The 22,467-nt window shown below is 31.2% G+C and overlaps 4 protein-coding genes across 6 annotated transcripts; 2 read left to right on the top strand and 2 right to left on the bottom strand.

The window, feature by feature from the left end:
* The first annotated feature begins 626 nt into the window (after positions 1-626).
* Positions 627-2,966, top strand: LOC145933873 (protein FAM50 homolog). The gene is made up of 5 exons (XM_083033884.1): positions 627-819; positions 1,185-1,933; positions 2,155-2,309; positions 2,402-2,514; positions 2,605-2,966. The coding sequence occupies exons 2-5, from the start codon at positions 1,279-1,281 to the stop codon at positions 2,723-2,725; spliced, it is 1,044 nt and encodes a 347-aa protein (XP_082890010.1). The 5' UTR covers positions 627-819; positions 1,185-1,278; the 3' UTR covers positions 2,726-2,966.
* A 51-nt stretch (positions 2,967-3,017) lies between these two features.
* On the bottom strand, positions 3,018-5,002 carry LOC145933874 (CDAN1-interacting nuclease 1). The gene is made up of 6 exons (XM_083033885.1): positions 4,805-5,002; positions 4,502-4,606; positions 4,251-4,381; positions 4,089-4,168; positions 3,940-3,989; positions 3,018-3,643 (listed from the first exon to the last, which is right to left on the bottom strand). The coding sequence occupies exons 1-6, from the start codon at positions 4,903-4,905 to the stop codon at positions 3,256-3,258; spliced, it is 855 nt and encodes a 284-aa protein (XP_082890011.1). The 5' UTR covers positions 4,906-5,002; the 3' UTR covers positions 3,018-3,255.
* A 1,906-nt stretch (positions 5,003-6,908) lies between these two features.
* On the top strand, positions 6,909-11,188 carry LOC145933570 (uncharacterized). The gene is made up of 8 exons (XM_083033392.1): positions 6,909-7,343; positions 7,517-7,730; positions 7,809-7,956; positions 8,049-8,163; positions 8,420-8,473; positions 8,606-8,767; positions 9,492-9,616; positions 9,840-11,188. The coding sequence occupies exons 1-8, from the start codon at positions 7,247-7,249 to the stop codon at positions 10,020-10,022; spliced, it is 1,098 nt and encodes a 365-aa protein (XP_082889518.1). The 5' UTR covers positions 6,909-7,246; the 3' UTR covers positions 10,023-11,188.
* Positions 11,189-11,609: 421 nt separating this feature from the next.
* LOC145933569 (putative ATP-dependent RNA helicase spindle-E) lies at positions 11,610-18,144 on the bottom strand. Of its 3 annotated transcripts, none has more exons than XM_083033389.1 (9): positions 17,982-18,144; positions 17,470-17,699; positions 17,090-17,393; positions 16,479-16,936; positions 15,723-16,071; positions 15,460-15,626; positions 13,648-15,264; positions 12,312-12,658; positions 11,612-11,893 (listed from the first exon to the last, which is right to left on the bottom strand). In XM_083033389.1, exons 2-9 carry the CDS (start codon positions 17,677-17,679, stop codon positions 11,710-11,712), a joined length of 3,636 nt encoding a protein of 1,211 aa, XP_082889515.1. In that variant the 5' UTR covers positions 17,680-17,699; positions 17,982-18,144; the 3' UTR covers positions 11,612-11,709. The 3 variants fall into 3 exon arrangements, with proteins under 3 accessions (XP_082889517.1, XP_082889515.1, XP_082889516.1); XM_083033390.1 differs by having other exon boundaries at positions 11,613-11,893; positions 18,020-18,144; XM_083033391.1 differs by lacking the exon at positions 17,982-18,144 and having other exon boundaries at positions 11,610-11,893; positions 17,470-17,691.
* Positions 18,145-22,467: the final 4,323 nt, after the last annotated feature.

Raw genomic sequence — 22,467 nt, 5'->3', positions numbered from 1 at the left:
CATATGAATATTACTATGTTATGTCCCCCTCGAAACCCTACAACTTTTGTAGGAAACATTTTTTGATTTAACGCAGTGTTTCTGAGATATTTGAGTGGGTCCTTTAAAATGGGACACCCGGTATAATAAATATATAATTTTAATATAATAAATATATAATAAATATATAATTTTAATATAATAAATATATAATAAATATATAATAAATATAATAAATATATAAAATATATAATATATAATAAATATATATAATATTAATATTAATATATTAATATTAATAAAAATATTTTTATGTATTAATATTAATTTAATGTTGCGTATATATGGTTTAAGAAAAAAATAGAAAGATGAAGAAAAATATTTAATTTCCTTAATTTTAAATCGCATCTTTTTTTAATTTCCTCTTCGAATCCCTTGATTACGAGATGGACTTTTTGAAATGTGACAACAAACTAAAATATACTGAGTGAGTTCAACATCTCGACTATTCCATAACTTGTGACGTTTGTCAAATTGACTAATGAGCATTCAGTATTTCAACATCGCTCATTGGGCTACTCGTGAGTGGTTATTTGTGATTGGTGGACTTACTTTCAGTAAGTTTGGATAGATTTAGAAATATATACCACAAACAATCCGAACTGTGATGATAGTGAATGCACCTAATGTTTTGATTGCTTATTATTTTAATTATTTCGAAAACAAACGAGAAAGAGATTTCTCGAGATTTTCTGCAATTCTTCTTTTTGCAATTAATTAATATTTCACTGTGCACAACTCCACAATATTAATGAACTTATAGAACTTATAAAAATACAAGTAAGGATATTTCATTAATGTGTGAATGGATAGTTTATTGTTTATTTAAATCTCAAAAATGCCTTGAATATTTGAAAAATTATGCTGCTAATATGATGTATACTATAAAGAAATTTAGATTTTTTTTTTTTATAAAAGTGATCGGATTTCTTACATATGAAAAAATTCTCACCTAAATTCTAAGGTTATAATAATATAATTTTATTATTGTGTCCATCGTATATGTTAAAATTGAAGCTTTAATAGATTAACATAGATTATTCTTATGCAAACTGTGTGTGTGTGTGTGTCTACTTATTATTTATAATTTGTATTAAACTTTAAAAAATGTTACACGTTTTAACTGCTGTTTATATTTTTTTTAGGATTTCTATCCGTTAAAAATTTTGCCGAGACATCAAGAGAGACTCATTCATTTATTGTAAACGGTACATTCAAGTTTGATCATTCCTGTAAAATATGGCGCATTACAAAGGAGCAGCCAGCGAAGCTGGCCGAGCTATGCAGTTAATGAAGAAGAGAGAAATTGCTCAGCAAGAAATAGAACTACGAAAGAAGAAAATTGAAGATGACTTAAAGATTCATAATATAGAGAACAAGTTTGCGACTCATTACAATGCTGTTGAGCAACAATTGAAGACTTCCACAATTGGATTAGTTACATTGAACGAGATGAAAGCCAAGCAGGAAAATATAGTGAAAGAACGCGAAAGAAAACTTGCTCAAAAAGAACGAGAAAAAGAACAGGAAAAGGAAAGAGCGCTGGCGGCAAAACAAGCAGAAAAGAATAAACAGAAGAGACAGATTCAATCTTTATCCTTTAACTTAGACGAAGAAGAAGCTGAAATCTCGGACGACGACAGCACAGAAAAATCTGCGAAATCAGAAAATGTGCAATGTAACGAGCCTATCATTAAAAAGATCAAGAAAAACCCAGATGTGGATACAAGTTTCTTACCAGATAGAGAAAGAGAAGAGGAAGAAAATAAACTTAGAGAAGAATTGAGACAAGAATGGGCTACAAAACAGAATGTACTAAAAGAGGAAGAAATTGAAATCACATTCAGTTATTGGGATGGATCTGGTCATCGTCGAAGTGTTATAATGAAAAAAGGTAAACATTTTAATAATTATAATCTATATTTAAAAAATATATACATATATATACACATAAAAGGAAAAGTAACTATAAATTGTTATAAAGTACTGCCATTGATAACAATGTATGTTTATTTTTAGTCTGTATTCAGATAGTTTTTTTTCATCATTCTTGAAATATATCGATATTATATATAATCAGTTCTATTGCAAATAAAATTTTTTTTCTTTATACAGGTAATTCTATTTATCAACTTCTTCAGAGGTGTTTGGAAGTCTTGAGGCGTGAATTTAGCGAACTTAAAACAGTGATGGCAGATCAATTAATGTATGTTAAAGAAGATCTTATTTTGCCACATCATTACACATTTTACGATTTCATTGTAACTAAGGTAAGAGGATATATTTAGACATATATAAATTCATAAAACATTATAAAAAAAATAAAATACATCTTATTCAAATTTATATAATATGATTATAGGCACGAGGAAAGAGTGGACCTTTATTCACATTTGACGTTCATGATGATATTCGAGTTATGCATGACGCTTCTGTTGAAACCGAGGAATCACATGCTGGAAAAGTATTACTTAGGTATTTATCATTAAAAGATTAGTCTAATTGTATGACTGTTTTTATCTTCTTTTACATATCGTTTACTATAACTTTTTTTATATTTTTCAGATCATGGTACGAGAGAAATAAACATATTTTTCCAGCGAGTAGATGGGAACCTTTCGATCCAACAAAAAGTTATGATAAATACACAGTATCGGATAAAAATAAGAAGAAAGATAAAATTTGATAAACTTTTTCGATGAATTGGTTAACAATTTAAATGCAACAAAATAGAATAATGTTTATCATATTTTGTTGCATTTAAAAGAATGCAAGAATTTGAATGTCCAAATGAATATCTATATATCATCAATTGTACAATTATGCTGAGATAAAAATTTATTTTTTATTAGGCAAATGATTTGTTATAACATTGTTATATATATACATATGTACATATCTGTAGTAATTATTTTTACTTGCTTTGATTTTGCAGTTTGATTTATTTATTCATCTATCAATATCTTACAATTACAAGATGTAAAAAGAAAATTTAACAATAGAAAAAAAAACCGTAAATATTTTAATCATTCGAATGTGATCATGTAATCAACATATAAATATAAGACAATATTTTCATCTATTTAACAAAAGTCAGAAATACAATATAATGTTAATTCATGATAGACATTTCGTCGAAAAATTTCTATTTACAAATTAGATGTGTCGTCTTGAAAACAATTTATATAACAAAGGATAAATACGATTATATGACAATTATGTACTATTTGCAGGCTTTATACAAGCCGGATTCATGTATGTAATATTTTCGGGAAAGTGATCCATTATTATGAACTTTTTTTCACTCGATTTGTTCAGACTCTCAAGAAATCCAAACCAATAAATAACAAGTCCAGATCCAAATCTATTCCAATAACTTAAGAATTGTTCCTTTATATATTTTTGATGAACTTCCATATTACCAAATCGTGCCTTGGATTCAATCCAATTTATTACATAGCCATTCACTGCAATTGGAACTTCCAGCTTGATGTCTGGAGTCTTATCATATCCTCGTAATCGTAAGTGTTCTTCATTACGGAACGCAATGTTTCTTTCTATTAAACAATCTTGAAGTTTTATTTCATATTCTTGTCCTATGCAACTGAAAAAAGTAATCTTCTGTAATAACATATTTTAAAGTTTATTGTAAATCTAAGTTAACAAGCTTTTATTGTACTCTACAATCTAATAGTAATTATTTTGGCACAATTTTATATTACAGTGAAATTGATAAACATGAAAGAAAAAGCAAGTATCAGAATTTTTAATTAAAATTTAGTACTACATATTTTTTTTTTAATGAAAGTAAAATAGAAATCTATATAGCAATTCTATGCAATTCTGAAATAATGAAAAAAAAAATGATACAGTTATATATTTGCATTAAAGGCTACTTACTTTCCCATTGCATCAGCTATAGGACCATATAAGTCATCGTATAATATGCACTGAAAGGAGAAAATCAAATCAGTTTTTTCAAAAATGTTATTTCTTTTAGGAAACCCTATATATATATATATATATATGTTTCTTTTTAGATTGATTACCAGGTAAATTTCATATGCAAGATCTTTATCTCCAATGAGCGTAGTGTCCTTAAACAGCTTGGTAATTAAATTTTTTGAAACTGAAATAATTGTAATCTTTAATTGTAACTCAAAGCTTGTTAATTATTCTACATCTTATTCTATCAGTTATTTATTATATACCATTTGCATTGTTATACATGCAATATTTCTCCAAGACGTTACGCGCTAATAAGGCTGGTGCAGCATCAATATCTGTTGCTATCCTCAATAAAATACCTGTTGGCTCACCATTCTGTACTGCCTGTAAGTAACTGCAATTTATAAAAGGCATTATAGTATAAAAGTGAGTAAAGATAATTGAGATTTAAACAATTATATTTTCCTGAAGCACTATATAAAAATTTATAACAATCTTATTAAAGTTAATTTACCTGTCATAATAACTTTTATTATTTCCGAATAATTTGATATGATTGACTTTCATTTTCTGTTGTACCTCCAAAGATAAAATGCTATACAGCGTATTAGGCTGGATGCTGTACAAATAAAAAAAAAAAGAGATCATATTAGTATCTTAATATAACAAAAAACATGCTTTCTTTTTTATAATAGACATAACATAATTATTAATGTGTTTAATTGCAAAACTATTTATAAATCAGTGAATAATGTTCAACTTTATTATTTATTCTTATTTTAATTGATTTGTACATTATTGAAAAAGAATTTTTTACTCGTTATATCTTTCTTTCAGCATCTTGGCACAATCTTTCGACAGCCCTCGAAAATTACGAATTGTTGTTGTTATATCATTATACATCTCGGTTTTCATCATGTATATTTGATTAAAAAATAAAATTTGCTAAAAAAGAGATAACTGTACTATTTGTTGATTATACGCGTAAAAATCACAAACATATAAAATACATAGATGGAACCTTTTCTGTGATAAAGAGAGAATTGATGACTAAAAACATTTCTCATCCGGATAAAATTATTTAAATAAATAAAAACGATAGCTTCCAGGAAATGTTTTGCTTTTATTTATGAATTTAATAAAATTGGAGAAACAATTGTAAATTATTTTTTTTCAATTCGTAAAATTGTGTTTTTGTCCATGATATTAGGGTGCGAACCCATACAGCGGAATAGCAGAACGCGGAACGAGAGCGGAACCAATCAGGAGCCGTTCCGCGTTTCCTTAAAGGTGCCTTTTCATGCTGACGCTCGACGCTCATTTTTAGCGTCAAAAGACGTCACGTGACCAAAAATAAAGATACCAATTCGTCACCTTTACGCAGAATTGAATGTTCTGAGGGTGAAAACCCATGCAGCGGAATAGCAGAACGCGGAACCAGCGGATCGCCAATCACCGAGTTATTCCGATAGAACCCTTCGTCGAGCTCTATGGCCGGTATTCATAGTCGGTTCTTATATTTAAGACTGTCTTACGCTGGGTCCACAATAGGTGATTTAAGCCCTAAGCCTTAAGAAATTGACCAACCACAGTCGAGTTTTCTCCTCATACTTGACTGCAATTGATCAATTTCTTAAGGCTTAGGGCTTAAATCACCTATTGTGGACCCAGCGTTAAGTACAATCTTAAGATGTGATTAACCAATCACAGAGCCGTATTTGCATCTTAAGACATTACTTAAGACGGTCTTGAAATAAGAACGGACTATGAATACCGGCCTATGGGAATAATTCCGTGATTGGCGATCCGCTGGTTCCGCGTTCTGCTATTCCGCTGCATGGGTTTTCACCCTGGGTGCGAACCCATGCAGCGGAATAGCAGAATGCGGAACGAAAGCGGATCACAGTATACTTATATACAGTAGGGACACACAGCGTCGGAACCTTTGATCTTTTTCAGCTGACCTTTCAGCAGTCCGCCATGTCTTTAGGTTGCAGCACCGTATCAATATTTTTGTTGTACCCATTACTATTAAAACAATTTTGCGCGAAATATTTTCGATATATTATTTTATAGTCATTTTTTCTGAATAAAAATCAAATATTGCATAAAACGCGAAATCAAAATGATAGTATTGTAGTTTTACAGATTATATTTTACTATAAATGTAATCACAGTAATGGAGTTATTGGGTTCTTTATGTTGAACGGGATTGGCATGACTTATAAAAATGGTCGCTTACGATGCGCAAGCAAATCTGCGCGACTGATTTGAGAACAAAGGACTGTACCTACTGTATGTAAGTATACTGTGGCGGAACCAATCAGAACATTCAATTCCGCGTAAAGGAAACGAGGAACGGCTCTGATTGGTTCCGCTCTCGTTCCGCGTTCTGCTATTCCGCTGCATGGGTTTTCACCCAGAATAGCATCAACCAATCAGCGAATTCCTAAGGCCGATATTACATTTGTCGTACGACAAACTTTTTAAGCTCATTGATTGGCTACAAAATAGAGACTTGAGAAATTTTCTATACTGCAGCCAATCAATGCGCTTAAAAAGTTTGTCGTACGACAAATGTAATATCGGCCTAAAGCCTAGTCTACAATAGAGTCGTAAGGTCGTAAACGTAAGAAATTGACCAATCACAGTTGAATTCGAGGAGAATAATCGACTGTGATTGGTCAATTTCTTAGGCCGGTATTCATAGTCCGTTCTCATTTCAAGACCGTCTTAAGTAATGTCTTAAGATGCAAATACGGCTCTGTGATTGGTTAATCACATCTTAAGATTGTACTTAAGACAGTCTTAAATATAAGAACCGACTATGAATACCGGCCATACGTTTACGACCTTACGACTCTATTGTAGACTAGGCTTAACAAGAATAAAACGATGAACGAGGCTCCGTTTATGTGTTTATATGTCTATGGTAGACATCAGACTTTGACATCAGAGAGAAAAATACACATTTTATATATATTATATTAATTCAACAGAATAGCTTTACATTGTTACAGTATTGTTAGTGCAAGTGACAATTGTCATTGAGAAAAAAATAAAAAAAGACTTTAATATATTGTACAGAGCTAAGACAAACAGATTTGTCACTTTTTGAGGTTGTCTGGATGAAACTTTTACAGTTTGACCTTTCATTAAAATAAATTTAAAAAAATTATTATATGTATTATATATAATGTGATAAATACGTATTGCAAAAAGAGAAGGAAGAGTGGGAAAGAATTATTAGATTGAAAAAATGCCGGCGATGTTGGTTGGACCACCTCAACTCAATGAGCAGATGTGGCAGGCATTAAAAAGACACATTATGAGAGAACGACAACGAAAGAAGCAAGGTAAGAGAAGCCGAGGAAAATTATGGACATATACTTGTGTAGACTTTTTTTATCTTAATTATTCTAATTTATGAGAGTTATTATTTTCTGGATATATAATTATATGAAGCTTTCTTTTCAGAATTAACTATTCTTTTAGCAATATTTTATACATATGTATTATGTCTCAACAGAGCAAGAAGCTGATGCAGAGGAGGAACGTTTACGTAAGGAGAGAGAGCGGCAGCAAAAGCAGGATGTGATGACATTAGGCGAAACGCGAGACCAAATCTCTACCTTGGAGAACGAGTTGTCCCAATTGAAAGATGAGAAACATCAGTTATTCTTACAGTTGAAAAAGGTTCTAAATGAGGATGACAGGAGGCGACAACTTATAAAGGAAACCAGGTTTACACTATTCTTTGCAAAAAGAATTGCATACAAGAGTTATAAGATTCATGTAATAAGATAGATCCTGTTTTTCAGTGTTTCTTCGGAAGTCTTGACGACAGTAGGAGGATATCCAACAACAGGTCCAAGAGTGGTACATCCTCAATTGTTCTTGCCAATAGCACGAAGCAGCAGTCCTCTTTACAAACTTGCAGTTGGTCCTCCGGCACACATGTTGCCCAGCGTACGTGCAATTTTAGTGTATTGTATATACGTTTTATCGTATAACTCTTATTCTTGCAATGAAATACTTCAATTTTATATCTCTCTTTTCAGGGCACTTTGAAAAGAACCCATAGTCCATCGCCGCCACCTACAGCATCTCCGTATCATAGCGCATATGGATACAAACCACCACCATCCGTTCAAAGTTACAATCCTCCACCTCCTAGTAAGCACTTAGTAACTTTTGTATACTTAATAAATATACAAAAGTCACACTTTTACCATATATATGTAGCACACATGCTACATGTTTGTATTCTTGTTATTGGCAAAAAAACGATGAATTTAAACGTAAAACAAATAACTGATTTTCAGGTAACATTTAGTACAATTTTTATAATTTTTTTTTGTTTTTACAATAAGTCATTAATGGCGCATATGCAACATTAAATAGCATTTTTATTAAATCTGTACTTTTCCAGAGTCGGAGGAAGCTGCTAGACGATCCAGCGATTCTCGGGCAGTTCTTTGGAACAGTAAGTGAATAACTATTTTATCACAACTAGTTTTGTGTTATTTTTTATTAAAAAATATGAGAATGCATCGTTCCTTTTATATTACTTTAAATACTTTATTCATCATGTGTATTTTTTTTCTTTATTCGACAGAAAATAATCAGTACTCCACATCGAATTTTTATTCGACGCCTGCAGGCCAAAGTGTTTACAGTTATTCTGCACCTGTGTCACAACCGTCTCGTGAATCCTCGGAGTCGGCTAAACCTGTTTATCTTTCGGGAGGTAGAGCACCATTAGCTACACATCAGACTGGTAATATTAACTATTCACGTCAATTCTTATGTTATGTTGTCTCACAAAGTAGTATAAATCCTTATTTTAACTTGCATTTAACAGAAAAGCCTAAAAAGAAATAGAAATTTATGTACACAATCTAATCTCGTAAACTCGGCAATTCTGATTTTAATAAAATCTGCACATATGTAGGGATGAAGGAGGAGAGGGATTTAAATGTAATTTAGAAACTTTTAATTAAAAAATTTTTTTAACTCGTACAAACTGATTCTAAGGGACTAAATTATATTTAGAGTAGCTTTCGACTTTCCTTGATATATCTCGAAAATTATTATCAAAAAATATGTTGTATAAAAATTTTCATAAAAATACTGCTTAATTATGCCAAAATTTAGAAAAAAAATTAAAAAAAAATTTTTTTAAATTAATTTTTCAAAAGAGTTTGCAAGGTTTCCATGTCAGTCTCTCTTTCGCAAAATCAACCTAAAAAGGATAAAGTAAAAAAAATAGTATAAGAGAATGCCAGATTTTTTAAAATCAAGACTAAAGAATGATAATAATTCTATAATTTTGTCTTTATTTATATGAGAAACATCTTGTTGAACTCCTCATCAATCATTTCGCGAATTTTATAATGTATGCAATTCAGATATATTTGAAATAATTATGCAGTGAGAGAAGTAATGAAATCTTACTAACTACTGTCGTTCTTTATTCACATAAATTGTATATATTTTTGTAGCATATGTAACTAATTTACATTCGATGGAGCACAAAGGAGCTTACGGTGAGGATAAGTTTTACCTACGACCGACGAATCACGTTACCGTCCATGGTGGAGCTATTCCGATTCAACAACAACCTCAGGTTGTACTTAAATACTATCATTTCTTTCTATTATTTCTAATAATGGTCAAACTCAGACAGCATGTGTCTAAAATATGACAGCGACTTCGCAAATCTCACATATAATATTCATTACAGTAACGCATTCATAGTGAAAGAGTATTAGTAATTACATATGTTATGCGTATATAACTGATTAAATTTTATGTAATCATAGTAATTTTATCTTTATCTGTAAACGCAGGGTGCAAAAACGGGTGGAATTACTTCGGGTTATCCTGTACGAGCACCTCAACCACCGCCTGGTCCATATCCGCCGCCACCATCACCTTCTCCTGGTACTTACGTCAGCGGAGCAGCTGCCAACGTACCTGGTAGACTATTATATACACAACCTGGAGCTCGCTATCTTCAACGAGAAATATAAGATCAGAACCTATTCAGTGAAAGAAATTCCACATTTGGCAAAACTATAAACTATAAAGCGTGAAAATGACATAAATTATTCTTGCGACTTACAGCGTCATTTATCGTTTTAGTGTTTTTATTTTTAAAATAATTGTTATAGTGTTAAAATATATCGAAGACTCTTATTTTGTTATAATTTAATATGTAAAAGCAAATATTTATTTCATTTCGATACCTGTCAAATAGCGGGTTTTCGTCCTTAGTTAGGCTCAATTCAATTCGACATATATATGTTATTTATTGATTATCCAAACAAAAGGAGAGTTTTCGGTATATTTTACAAGTCGGTTTTATCGATTAGCGACAAACGCTATTTTATTGAAAAACATTTTTATTTTAGCGTACGTCGTAAGAATTTTCATGATATATTTTCTCGCTTCTGACGTCATCAATTCAAGATGGCTGCAGTGAGTATGCAGGAGCCTTAAACTATTCTATATTAAAACCTAATTTACAGTATTTAAGTTAAAAGAATGGACGGAGGACGATAACAGAAAAAATAAAGAGAGGATATGAAAAAGAAGAGAATCGAAAGATAAAAAAAGGATAAGAAAGACAAAAAGGCTAGAATATCTTGGGGATTTAGGGGATAAGGAATAAAATAAAAATGATATCTATATCATAAAAAAGATATTTAATAAACAAATAAAACTATTATTTAGAAAATATCAATTTTTATTTAATTGTAAAATGATAAAAAGAACAAATAAAATAAAAAGATACCTATATATATTTATAAAATAAACTTTGCACGAATAAAAACGATAAAAAGAATGTCACTTGAATAATAGTAGTTTAAAGTTAAAGATTATTACAATATAATTCCATAATTATACTGTATAACTTGTAATTAAGAGCTAATATATGTCAGGTAAAAATGTGTAATTATATGTCAGAAATACTTTGTAAAAAATAAGAAATAAGACGCGATTCTAGTAAAGCTAGTTAATACGATGTGTGGTGGCCAAAGTGCGAATTTTTAGGTCATGTATAGGATAAATTTAGTTGTAAGTTTACTTATAAGCTATTTTTATAAGAAACGGATGTTCTTTGTATCTATTAGGGAAATGAATAAAATCTGTATCTTATAAAATTTTATTATGCAATATAATTTTGTCATTTGTATGTGTGTGTGACAAATGTATGAATACAAAAGATATACTATATGTGTAATACATCTATATAAAAAATGCTTACATATTTATGTTTATATATATTGACAAAATTAAATTTCTGAAAATGTTGAAATAAAATAACATGTTGTCAATTGTGAAATAAAAAAAAAAAATATGAAAGAGAACAATTGTATCTTTTTACGATAACATACAAGAAGAGTTCTTAGAAATATAACAACTAATACTGATAACATTTTACTTATTAATCATATAACAAATAAACTCTTTGGTACAAAATAAACTCTTGGTTGCATATGCATAATGTTAAATAACTAAAACATGATCAAAATATACATTTGTATATTTAAAATTAGATTACAGTTGATTCTCTTTTTTAAATATATATATGTATAGAAATTTTTAATTATATATACATATAAAATGCATATTTCTATATGCATATAAAAATATACTTTTTTTTATAAAATAAAATAAGAGAATCACCTATAATCTAATTTTACTTACATCATATTATAGCCTCATTTTTGCTAGGATACTCCGTAGATCTTCTCCAAAGTCAGTTGTTGTATCAATCATTCTTTGCTTCGCTATATGTTGTTCCGAATATAAATGTGCACGAAGGTCGATAATGCCTTGTACTTCTGTTTGACATAATTTGCAGCTAACAGGTTCGATACTTGTCTCATTTGGGTTTCTATGCACAAACATTAATATATAAAATATCATTATTATTGATTAAGTCAATTAATATTTGATGAAATTAATTATAAAATAAAATTATATTATATTATATTATATATTATATTGAATATATAATTATTATATATATAATTAAATATATATATATATAAATTATACATATAATATATATAATTATATTGAATAAATATATTGAATGTTTAATTTATTTACTTCACGATTTCAAGGTTTTAAAAATAATTTATAAACAAAGATATATTATTCATCAAACATGTAATATTATACGTGGAAAAATGAATAATGCGACGTTATATTTGAAACAACAGACATTGTAAATAATATAGGTAACAAAAGTTAGTAGATGTAACATATATTACATAAAGATTCTAAGTAACAATAGTGAATATACATACTTGTAAGCCAGCGCCTCCAACTCCAACAAATGCTTGATTATATCTTCAAGTGTTTCGTTTTTATCGTTCAACTCCAATGCTTTGTGTAGACGGTATATATTACTTTTTTTCAAAGTTTCTCGAACAGGGTCCAGAAATAGAGATCCGTCATATCGATTCCATTTGTCGAAATTAGTAGTCGAGATTGGCTCCTGCGGCTTACGAACTGTAAATATTATTTTTTTGAACGCGTCCTTAATTTGATTCTGGCACTTTATAGTCAACTCATTTTGAGTCTCCTTGTCTATCTCGTTAGGTCCATCACTAAAGTTCGTAGCAACGTTCATCCAGTGGCGCAATTTATTAATCTGCCAACAGAATTTTTATACAATTAAATTAAATTAAATTTAAAAAATTAAATTAAATTGTTTCGATTTGATATATTTACTTAATAAACACAAATATAGAGAAAAAAATTCCCGGATACTTTACATTATTTAAATACATTGGTATACAGGGTGTCCTAAAAGTCCTGCAACCGTTTAATATCTCGAAAACAAAAGCTTTTTGAGAAAAATGTTTCAAATAAAAATTGTAGGGTTTTAAGTGGTGCATTAAGTAGTAATTAATGTAACTATAATAAATAGCATTGTTGAGGCCACGTAAAATTCACTTTAAAATTTTTAAATGGAAACCTCTATTTTTAATTATCTATTCATGTTTTTTTTCTTTAAATATTTTTCAAGTTACTTGAAAGATACAGTATTTTGACATAAAATGCAAAATATCTTGCAAAACATTTAGTTTTCGATAATCTTAATACTTTTATGCATAGAATAACGAGACCAATTAATTGGTAAAGAAAACGTATAAATTGTTTTTAAGAAAAAATATGTTGCAAATTGTATAATTTTCTTAAAAATAACTATGCGTTTTCTTTACACCAATTGATTTGTCTAATTATTTTATGTATTAAAGTATTAAGATAAGATTATCGAAAACTAAATATTTTACAAGATATTTTGTATTTTATGTCAAAATACTGTAAACTTCAAGCATTATAATTCGAAACGCACTGAATAAAAAAATACTTTATTATAATGTTTTGAAAAGCTCTTAAGATGAGCTACAAGAATGTGTAATAAAAAATAGTTTTCATTTAAAAATTTCAAAGTAAATTTTACACGGCCTTAATAATGCTATTTATAGTACAAGTCTTTGTTTTCGAGATATTTGACTGTTGCAGGACTTTTGGGACACCTTGTATATGCTGTATACATATTATATAATACATATTATATCATATAATTCCTATTATATTATATTAAATATATGAACGTTTGAAATAATGACGTACCATTTGTAAATCGTTCATCGTAATCTCAATGTTGAACGTAATCTGCATATCGTGCTCCGGAAATAGGCTCCTCCCTGTAGAAGGATCGTATCCCAGTCCGCAAAGAGCGCCTACGTAATAAGTGCCCATGGGACTGCGTCTTAATTCTATGTACGGCGCGAAAATTAAAATGATCAACGACCCGAGACCAGGCGTATTAGGCAAGAGAGTCGTATTTCGCAGAAACAGATGCGCATTATTTTTGGAATTTTGACTCATAGTTTGAGCCACGAGAATTGGTCCCCGCGGATCGTCCGGATAGGTGTCGAGTAGGACGGAATTCACCGACGAACTTTCCACGGTCACGGATTTCGACAATCCGGTGCCCACCATGTGAACCAATTGGATCTCTATCGGCGAAATCGGACCTTCCAGTCTCACCTTCGTTCGACATTCGACTGGTTCCGGTAACTCTGGATACGGCTTCTCGTCGTAGAAGTATCGTTTGTACGTCGCTTCTTCCTCCTGCTCTTCCGAGGGCGAGAAGACGATGTTTTCGCAATCCCTCGTAAGACCGAGTTGCTTCGCCCGACGACGAGCCTCTATCTCGGTCAACAATTCTATCTCGATCGGTACCCGACACTGCCTCATCTTGATGCAGTTTCGTACGAAGAAGTAATCATCCTTGTGATTCTTCTCCTCGTACTCGATGTAAATGCGACTCGAGCCGTCGAAGGACACAGTTATGTCCTCCTGATTCGGGACTCCTATGTGCTCGCCGAAGATCTCCTGGAATCTTCTCGAGTACAGCGATCCGGGTTGGTTGAACGGCCATCCCCGTAATACGACGGTGGTCATCGGGTCGCGGGAAACCAAGGCTCTCTCCATATTCCGCTTGCAATCCTCCACCTTGTACGGGAACTTCACGAAATAGTTCGGATAGAACGCGCCGGCGATTATTATCTTGATGATCAAACTGTCTTCGATGGAAAATTTTTCCCAAGTGTTCTTACTGCTACCCATGGTCTCTTCTATCCCAAAATTGCGCAACTTCATCGTCATTTCGGTCACGAAGGCGTCGATCTCGCGCAGCGACTTCACGCGGAGACGCTTTCGCCTGGCCCATTCTCTCTCCTCGTGCGCATTAGTTATACGACGATTCGCCTTGTCGTTTCGCCATACCTTGAAGGCGTTCAAGCAAGCTATGCTGTCGCTGTCCGACCTGGCGGCCCAATACAGCTTCTCGTTGTAGGTATATTCCAGTTCTTTAAAATCAATGTTAAATATATCCTTGACAGTCATGCTGGCCGCGATGATGATCGCGTCCTGAAGGACACCGAAGAGATGACCCAGGACGATCAACTTCGACACGTGTACCTCTAACGGAAGGGCGGCCATCACGCGACCCAGGGGTGTCAGCTTCCCATCAAATGCCTGAATAGTCTGGCCCCTGTCGATTAACGCGCCTACTTCCTTCAATGATAATATAGTGCTCCGTAAATTGCTAAGATTGGGTGGATCCAGGGAGAGAGCGAGCAGAGCTTTCGGTTCGCCCATGTTAAGTACTTTCGATTTGAGAATTACATTTGCGAGCGGAGCTCTGAGGATTTCCGGAAGGGTTTCCTCCGGTAGTATTGCCTGCAATTTTCAGGATAATATAATTAATAAATTATAATAAATAATATAATTAATAAATAAATATAATTAATATAATTCATTAATAAATCAGGATAATATAATTAATAAATAATAATAAATTATTTCGCGTGAGAGAAGATATGTGGATGGATTGTTGAAGGTCAATGTCTCGTGTATAAAAATGATGACACTTGCCTCATAAAATGATCTTGGCACCATTCTATACACTCTACCGTCCATTAGACGACCTGCCCGGCCAGCACGTTGCTGACAACTCGATTTGCTTGCCCAACAAAGCTGTAGACATTGATAATTGGTTCCAGATTCAGCCATGAGAAGTTTCGTCAAGCAAAAATCAATCACTAAAAAAAAAAATTAGAACTAAATAGTTTTATAAAATAAAATAAAAATAATAGGTTCAACAAACGAATGTTGTTCATTCTCAATTGACAATGTACCATATTTGATGTCGGGCACAGTGAGGCTACTTTCAGCGATATTGGTAGACAGTATGATACGTCGGAAATCCTTTGGCGGCTTCTTAAATATATTTTCTTGATCTTCGGTCGAGATCAACGAGTGTAAAATAATAATATCCCATTTCGCATCCGCGTATCTTGCTGTTGAAAGTATAGTACGTAGTTCTTCGATTTCAGGTAATCCAGGCAAAAATACTAGCACGGCGTGTCTTTCGTATGAACTGTTTGAATCGTCGTTGTCGATGCTATCAAAAATCATTATAATACGTGCGCAAAACTCAGCCACGGCGTTAGTGAATTTTGCTTTATCGCTTAATATTTCAGGTATCTGTTTGAACATTTTTCATAATTAATATATAATTCATAATTAATATATAATTCATAATTAATATATAATTTCATAATTAATATATAATTTCATAATTAATATATAATTAATTCTAGGTATCTGTTTAAAAACATTTATCATAATTAATTATTTGATTAAAATCATGAGAAAAAAAGAATTAATTTGTTAATAAATTTATTATTATGTATGTTACTCAAAAGCTAATATTTATCTCCAACAAATTAGAAAAGTTTATACAAATATTAATACTTGGAATAAGGACACGCAAAGATCTTTGATTTAAGAATCTCCATTAACAAGAAATCCTGTTAACACATAATATTTTCTTTTCCTCCAAATCAAGCAGCATGTTCCTATTTATGTATAATTAAAAAATATTTACTTACCTTACCCAAATTTTCTATTTCGTCTATATAATATATAGAAACGTTGAAAGCATTACGCTGGGGTATATCGATAATAGGCGCCGGCAGAAGCTTATTATTCAAAGGCGTGGAGAAATACTCGGCAAATTTATTCACGTCGATCGTCGCGGACATCAGTACAACTTTAACCGTCATGGAATTCGTGCGCAATAGCTTTCTGACTACGAGCAGAAGGAAATCCATATCCTCGTCGCGCTCGTGCACCTCGTCCAATATAACATGGGTGTATTCCATCATGTGTCTATTATTTATGAGCTTTTGCAAGAGCACACCGGTCGTGCAATACGTTATACGAGTGTCGCGACACGTATTTCTTATCAGGCCCATTTGGTATCCCACGATAGTACCGACAGGCCATCCTCTCTCCTGGCTGACCCTTTTCGCGATGCTCAAAGCGGCGATACGTCTCGGCTGCGTTACTGCAAAATATACAAGGATCAGTTCGCATCAGCAAAAATGTTAATAAGATTAAAGCGATATTCTGTAGTCTATATTAAAATATTTAAAAAATCTAAGTATATTGTGCAAAAAATGCAATTTAAACGAGACTTTTAACTCGAGACAAGACATACCTACAATGTTACAGTGTTTTTTCTGCTCAAACTCAGCGTCAAGGATAAGCTGAGGTACTTGTGTCGTTTTTCCACAACCTGTGGAGCCGCGAATAACAACGACAGAATTGCTCGCAATCATGGACACGATTTTATCCCTCATAGAAATAATGGGTAAATTAGTCTTAGGTCGATAAGCAAAATTGTAGGTTCGATAAATTTGAGCTGTATTTGCTTCGTTAATTGCTCCATATTCAACTGCGGTGACGTCCGACATATTGTCCATCATGGGATTATTTTTGCCCAAAATTGTATTATTTGTCAGCTATAAAGGAAACGGTAGAAAGGACAAAATAAAACAATTGCAAAAATGGTAGTTATATATTATAGTATTATATTACCGTTAAATATTCTCGTTCTTCCTGTTCTTTATATTCCTTTACATAGTCCGTTTCTGATTCTACGCTACCTTTGTTAACACAATGAGAATCCACACGAGATGAAGCTCCATCATCCCGTATCCTTCTTCGCCTAGGACGCGGCATTTCTATTTTCAAAGGCTTATCTGTTTTGTACATATTCAGAATATCGTCTATCAATTTGTCATTCATGATTGCAATAGTTTATTGACCTGTTGAATGAACAATTAAAAACTTGTGTTAAAGTCACAAAACTGCGTACAAGTTTACAAATTTTTCCATTGCATATTCTTCAAGAAAAGTTTACTGAATTTTTTTTGTAAAGACTACAATTTGTCATTAATATTAAACTGGAGAAAGAGAGTCTTTAAAGAAGGTAAAAATATTAATATTATTTTAATTCTTTTATTCCTCACAAATATATAAATTATAGTACTATCTTACAAAAAAAAGAAAGAAAGAAAATTTTACGTCTTTTTACAGGAAAAAAATACCTCTACGTTTTCTTTTCTATTTTCTTTCTTTCATATACCTTTCCCAAAGTATTCGTTCAAGGTTGGAGCACACCAATGGTATATTGGATATAAACCGCGCCGGATGCCGGTAAAGTAAATATAAGTACGCATTCAAATCTTCCAAGAATCCCAATATCGCATTTTTCAAACACCTCACAGATCAATTATAGGATATAGAGGGTAGACTCGACTTGATTTTTCAGATACGTCCGACTAGAGTCCCTAGAGTCCCTAGTGTTTTAAGATCCGTCCGTCAAGACGCAGAATGTGACCGACCAATCAGAGACCGAGGATCTCTTCGTCCCGATTGGTCGATCTAGCTGAGCATATTTCCGAACACAATCCCGAGTGCTGCCATCTGGCGGTGCATTTTCGAATTATTCGCGATCAACGTTGCGCGCTCGTCGCCGATTCGCGAAAGTACGAGTGTGATTATTAATTGTAGTGCCTTATTTACATCGTTAATTATTGTATAAATCCGATAATTATTGTACAAATCATATCGCGATCGCGAGATCGATCTCGTCGGCCGCGAATCTCGCGTAACGCGTTCGCCCCTCCGAAAGATCGCGTGACGTCACGCGCGGCTCCGACTCGAGCCGCCGAAAGTTCGCGCGCGCGAGTTCGCTACGGCGGGTCGCGAGAGTCACCGCTCGCGCTTTCGACGCGAATTTTCCGAGTTTTTCGCCCTTGTTGATCGTATTTCGAGCGGGCGGTCGCGCGTTTCCGGGCGTACCTTCGCGTCGTCGTTTCCAAGTATCGTCTCGTAGCGAACTAGGCTCGTAATTGTGGCAAAAATCGCGGATCGACTACGACAAGGATCGCGCCGCCATATTGCTATCTTGTTACGTTTCTTAACATCGTACGTTGCTCTCGAAAACTGTCTCGCAAACCGGAGTCCGAGCCAGAAGTACATAGATTATTCGTACATAGAATCGTATATATTATCGAAATATATAGAGAGATATCGCGTCGATATGGTTCGGGAATCGCGAGCTAACCGCGTTTTTCCTCGAAATTCGGCTCACAATTTTCAGGCGCGATTTCTTGAATATGATCTAACTCCTGAGTGCGTCGATATTCGGTGCCTTCGATAAGTGGCCTTGGAAAGAAACGGCGACGGCGAAAAAACGGAGCATCAGTTTTACGCGCGCGAATGTCGTATCGTGCAAATAATAAGTGTCTCGCGACCGTAGTTGAGGTGTGTGTTTTCGCGAGTGAGAGCCACGAAGGAGCAGCAAAGCAGGTGAAGAGAGGAGGAGGTGGCCAGGGGAGGCATCAGGCGACGACGGAACAACTGTGAGGTGAGCAATCCATAATTTATTATTCGTTATTTATTATTTGTCAAGTTAATATTGTTCGTTTATCTCAGTATAAATTTTGTATATTGTTAAATATTTGTATATTGTTTGTCTAATATTATTATATATTTTATTATATATAATTATGAGCATAAGAACATAGAGAGAATTTTCTGTTATTAGAATTTATTCTGAAAATCGTGGGACAATATGGTATGGAAAGAATTTTATGAGAATTTCTCTGATTAATATTTATCACAATAAAAAATATTAATATCTATCACAATAAAAAATATTAATATCTATCACAATAAAATATAAAATCCTGAAAATCATGGTAATCGTGGGACAATATGGTATGGAAAGAATTTTATGAGAATTTCTCTGATTAATATTTATCACAATAAAAAATATTAATATCTATCACAATAAAAAATATTAATATCTATCACAATAAAATATAAAATCCTGAAAATCATGGTAATCGTGGGACAATATGGTATAGAAAGAATTTTATGAGAATTTCTCTGATTAATATTTATCACAATAAAAAATATTAATATTTATCACAATAAAAAATATTAATATCTATCACAATAAAATATAAAATTCTGAAAATCATGGTAATCGTGGGATAATATGGTATAGAAAGAATTTTATGAGAATTTCTCTGATTATTTATATATCACAATAAAAAAATATTAATATATATCACAAAATATAAAATATGTTTGATTAATTTTATTAAAATATAGTATGTATAAAATAAAGTATAGTAAAATTTCAATAATTTTAAAATATGTTAAAAACTATGTTAAAAACTTAGGATTCTTTAAGTGTTTTTAAATAGAATAGAAAAAGTGATAAACATATAAAATATTTTATATAAATTTTACAATGCAGCATAATATTTTCAATCCAGCTTAATCGCTCATAATAATTGTTGGCATGTAGCATGGTAATTTTCAGCTTATTACCAAATATGATTAAATTTGTAGTGAATTTTCCGATAAAATATAACGAAAAATTCTCTTTGTGAAATTCTAAATTTTATGTCGAAAAATATATGTATATTTAAAATATTTAATAAAATATTTATATAATAATTATATTTTATTGTGATAGATATTATTATTTTTATTGTGATAAATATTAATCAGAGAAATTCTCATAAAATTCTTTCTATACCATATTGTTCTACGATTACTATGATTTTCAGGGTAAATTCTAAGAAAAAATATAAAGTATTGTAACATTGCTTAAAATTGCTAATTATTTAAATTATGTAATAATTATACATATATTTATAACATTTTATAAAAAAAATGTTTAGAAAAAATTCAGAAAAAATTTTGGCGGATGTAATTTTTCTATTAATTACTTGATGTAAAAAAATGAGTGAAAAATTCTCAATTATAAGCATAATAATTATTTTTTGAATTATTTTATACACTGTTTAAATGAAATATATATTTATTTTACAGAGCAATATGCTGTATTACAAACTTGGCTGTTGCACATCGTACCGGTGAGTTAAACTATTTTGTATTTTTATTTTGAAATAATAAATTTGTGTATAATGATATCAGAGAGATGCAGCAGTAAAACAATTGTGTATTATTTATACTTATTAGTTGCTTGATATCTAAATTTATTTGGTTAAACTCATTTTTTACAATTATATCTATATATTTTTCTATAATTATTATTATACATATTATATTACATAAGAAAATTGGAAATACTATTTCCGACCTTCGCAATGTCGTTTTGCGGAAAAATTATAAAAATTGTGATTCTAGTTTTAGAGCGTTGGATCACAATTATTTTTTATTTCTAAAATTTTGGCATTATATTACGTCAGCACGTAATTGAAGATCGCCTGAGATATACAATATATACACCTGTTTATTTAATCTTTCGCGTTGAGGGATCACGTTTCCTAGACATTGTATTTTTCATGAACCAAATATGTGAAACATGTCTCACACACGTGGTCAATCGACTATATTATTTCATAACAAACGAACCACGTGCGTGAAACATGTCTACAAAAGTCTTTCACAAAAGTACAATATTTAAGAGACGTATGAGCTCAATGAACGGAATTAATATTAAAAAGTTATTAAAATAGATAGATCAATATTAAATAATTGAATAAATTCTTCAAAATTCTTGGATCTATATTTTTCAATTATTTTTTTACACAAAATACAAATAATGTGCAAGAAAATATATAAGATATGTATTATACATATTAATTGAAATTGTTACATCGTGTTAAGCATATCGAATATGTAATATTACATCGTGAAATGTATAAAATGAAACGCATAATGTATAAAATTCACGAAAGGGATTAATACTAGAATGATTTAAAAAATAGATCAAAATTATTAAGTAAAGAAATAAAAATTTGAAAATTTTGGGGCCCATTCAATTATATTTTGACACAAATACAAATAATTTATACAAGAACGAGATATGTGTGTATATATATTATTCGTAGTTTTTATATCTCGTTAAACATTTCACAATTGTATAAAATAATGTGAAATATATAGAACCAAATGTAACACTTTATACTTTATATAAATGCAATAAGAGAAAATATATGTATACATATTATTCGAAACGTTTATACCTTGTTATAAATCTGGAAACAATATAAAACGTCATGAATTATATAGGAAATTAAATAGGAATGTATAGAATGAAAGGTATTAATATTATTGATTAAAAAATATTAAATCAATATATATTAAATAATTTAAAAAATAAATTTCAAAACTCTGTCTTCCTTCAGTTTTATATTATTCAGTTATTCTGTTTTACGCAGACAGAAATAATATATGTATAACAAATAACAATATATATGTATAAGAGAGGGATATGTGTGTATGTACACTGAAAAAAAGTTGTTAATTTGACTAAATCGTTCAATTAAATATTATTTTGTTAATTGAACATATATGTATATATGTTCAATTAACAAAATTGTATTTAGTTGAACGATTTAGTCAAGTTAACAACTTTTTTTTCAGTGTGTGTATATATATATATAATATACATAAAATTCACAATTTTTACGTCTTATTAAACATCTCAAAATCATATAAAATGATGTGACATATAGAATCAAATGTTACGACTCTCTATTGAAA

Source organism: Prenolepis imparis, unplaced genomic scaffold (assembly GCF_030444845.1).
Source record: "Prenolepis imparis isolate NDT839.2.m4 unplaced genomic scaffold, iyPreImpa1.0 SCAF_3, whole genome shotgun sequence".
NCBI lineage: Eukaryota > Metazoa > Arthropoda > Insecta > Hymenoptera > Formicidae > Prenolepis > Prenolepis imparis.
This window is presented reverse-complemented; position numbering and strand designations above follow the sequence as displayed.

Excerpts from the sequence above, each read along its gene's own strand:
- LOC145933873 (XM_083033884.1), top strand. The coding sequence starts at position 1,279 with ATGGCGCATTACAAAGGAGCAGCCAGCGAAGCTGGCCGAGCTATGCAG. Across the intron at positions 1,934-2,154 it reads AAGTGTTATAATGAAAAAAG|GTAATTCTATTTATCAACTT; the intron begins GTAAACATTTTA and ends TTCTTTATACAG. Across the intron at positions 2,310-2,401 it reads ACGATTTCATTGTAACTAAG|GCACGAGGAAAGAGTGGACC; the intron begins GTAAGAGGATAT and ends ATATGATTATAG.
- LOC145933874 (XM_083033885.1), bottom strand. The coding sequence starts at position 4,905 with ATGATGAAAACCGAGATGTATAATGATATAACAACAACAATTCGTAAT. Across the intron at positions 4,382-4,501 it reads AATAAAAGTTATTATGACAG|TTACTTACAGGCAGTACAGA; the intron begins GTAAATTAACTT and ends TATAAATTGCAG. Across the intron at positions 4,169-4,250 it reads CATGTATAACAATGCAAATG|TTTCAAAAAATTTAATTACC; the intron begins GTATATAATAAA and ends CAATTATTTCAG.
- LOC145933570 (XM_083033392.1), top strand. The coding sequence starts at position 7,247 with ATGCCGGCGATGTTGGTTGGACCACCTCAACTCAATGAGCAGATGTGG. Across the intron at positions 7,344-7,516 it reads ACGACAACGAAAGAAGCAAG|AGCAAGAAGCTGATGCAGAG; the intron begins GTAAGAGAAGCC and ends ATGTCTCAACAG. Across the intron at positions 7,731-7,808 it reads CAACTTATAAAGGAAACCAG|TGTTTCTTCGGAAGTCTTGA; the intron begins GTTTACACTATT and ends CCTGTTTTTCAG.
- LOC145933569 (XM_083033389.1), bottom strand. The coding sequence starts at position 17,679 with ATGAATGACAAATTGATAGACGATATTCTGAATATGTACAAAACAGAT. Across the intron at positions 17,394-17,469 it reads AAGAACGAGAATATTTAACG|CTGACAAATAATACAATTTT; the intron begins GTAATATAATAC and ends TTTCCTTTATAG. Across the intron at positions 15,265-15,459 it reads TGCCAAGATCATTTTATGAG|GCAATACTACCGGAGGAAAC; the intron begins GCAAGTGTCATC and ends TGAAAATTGCAG.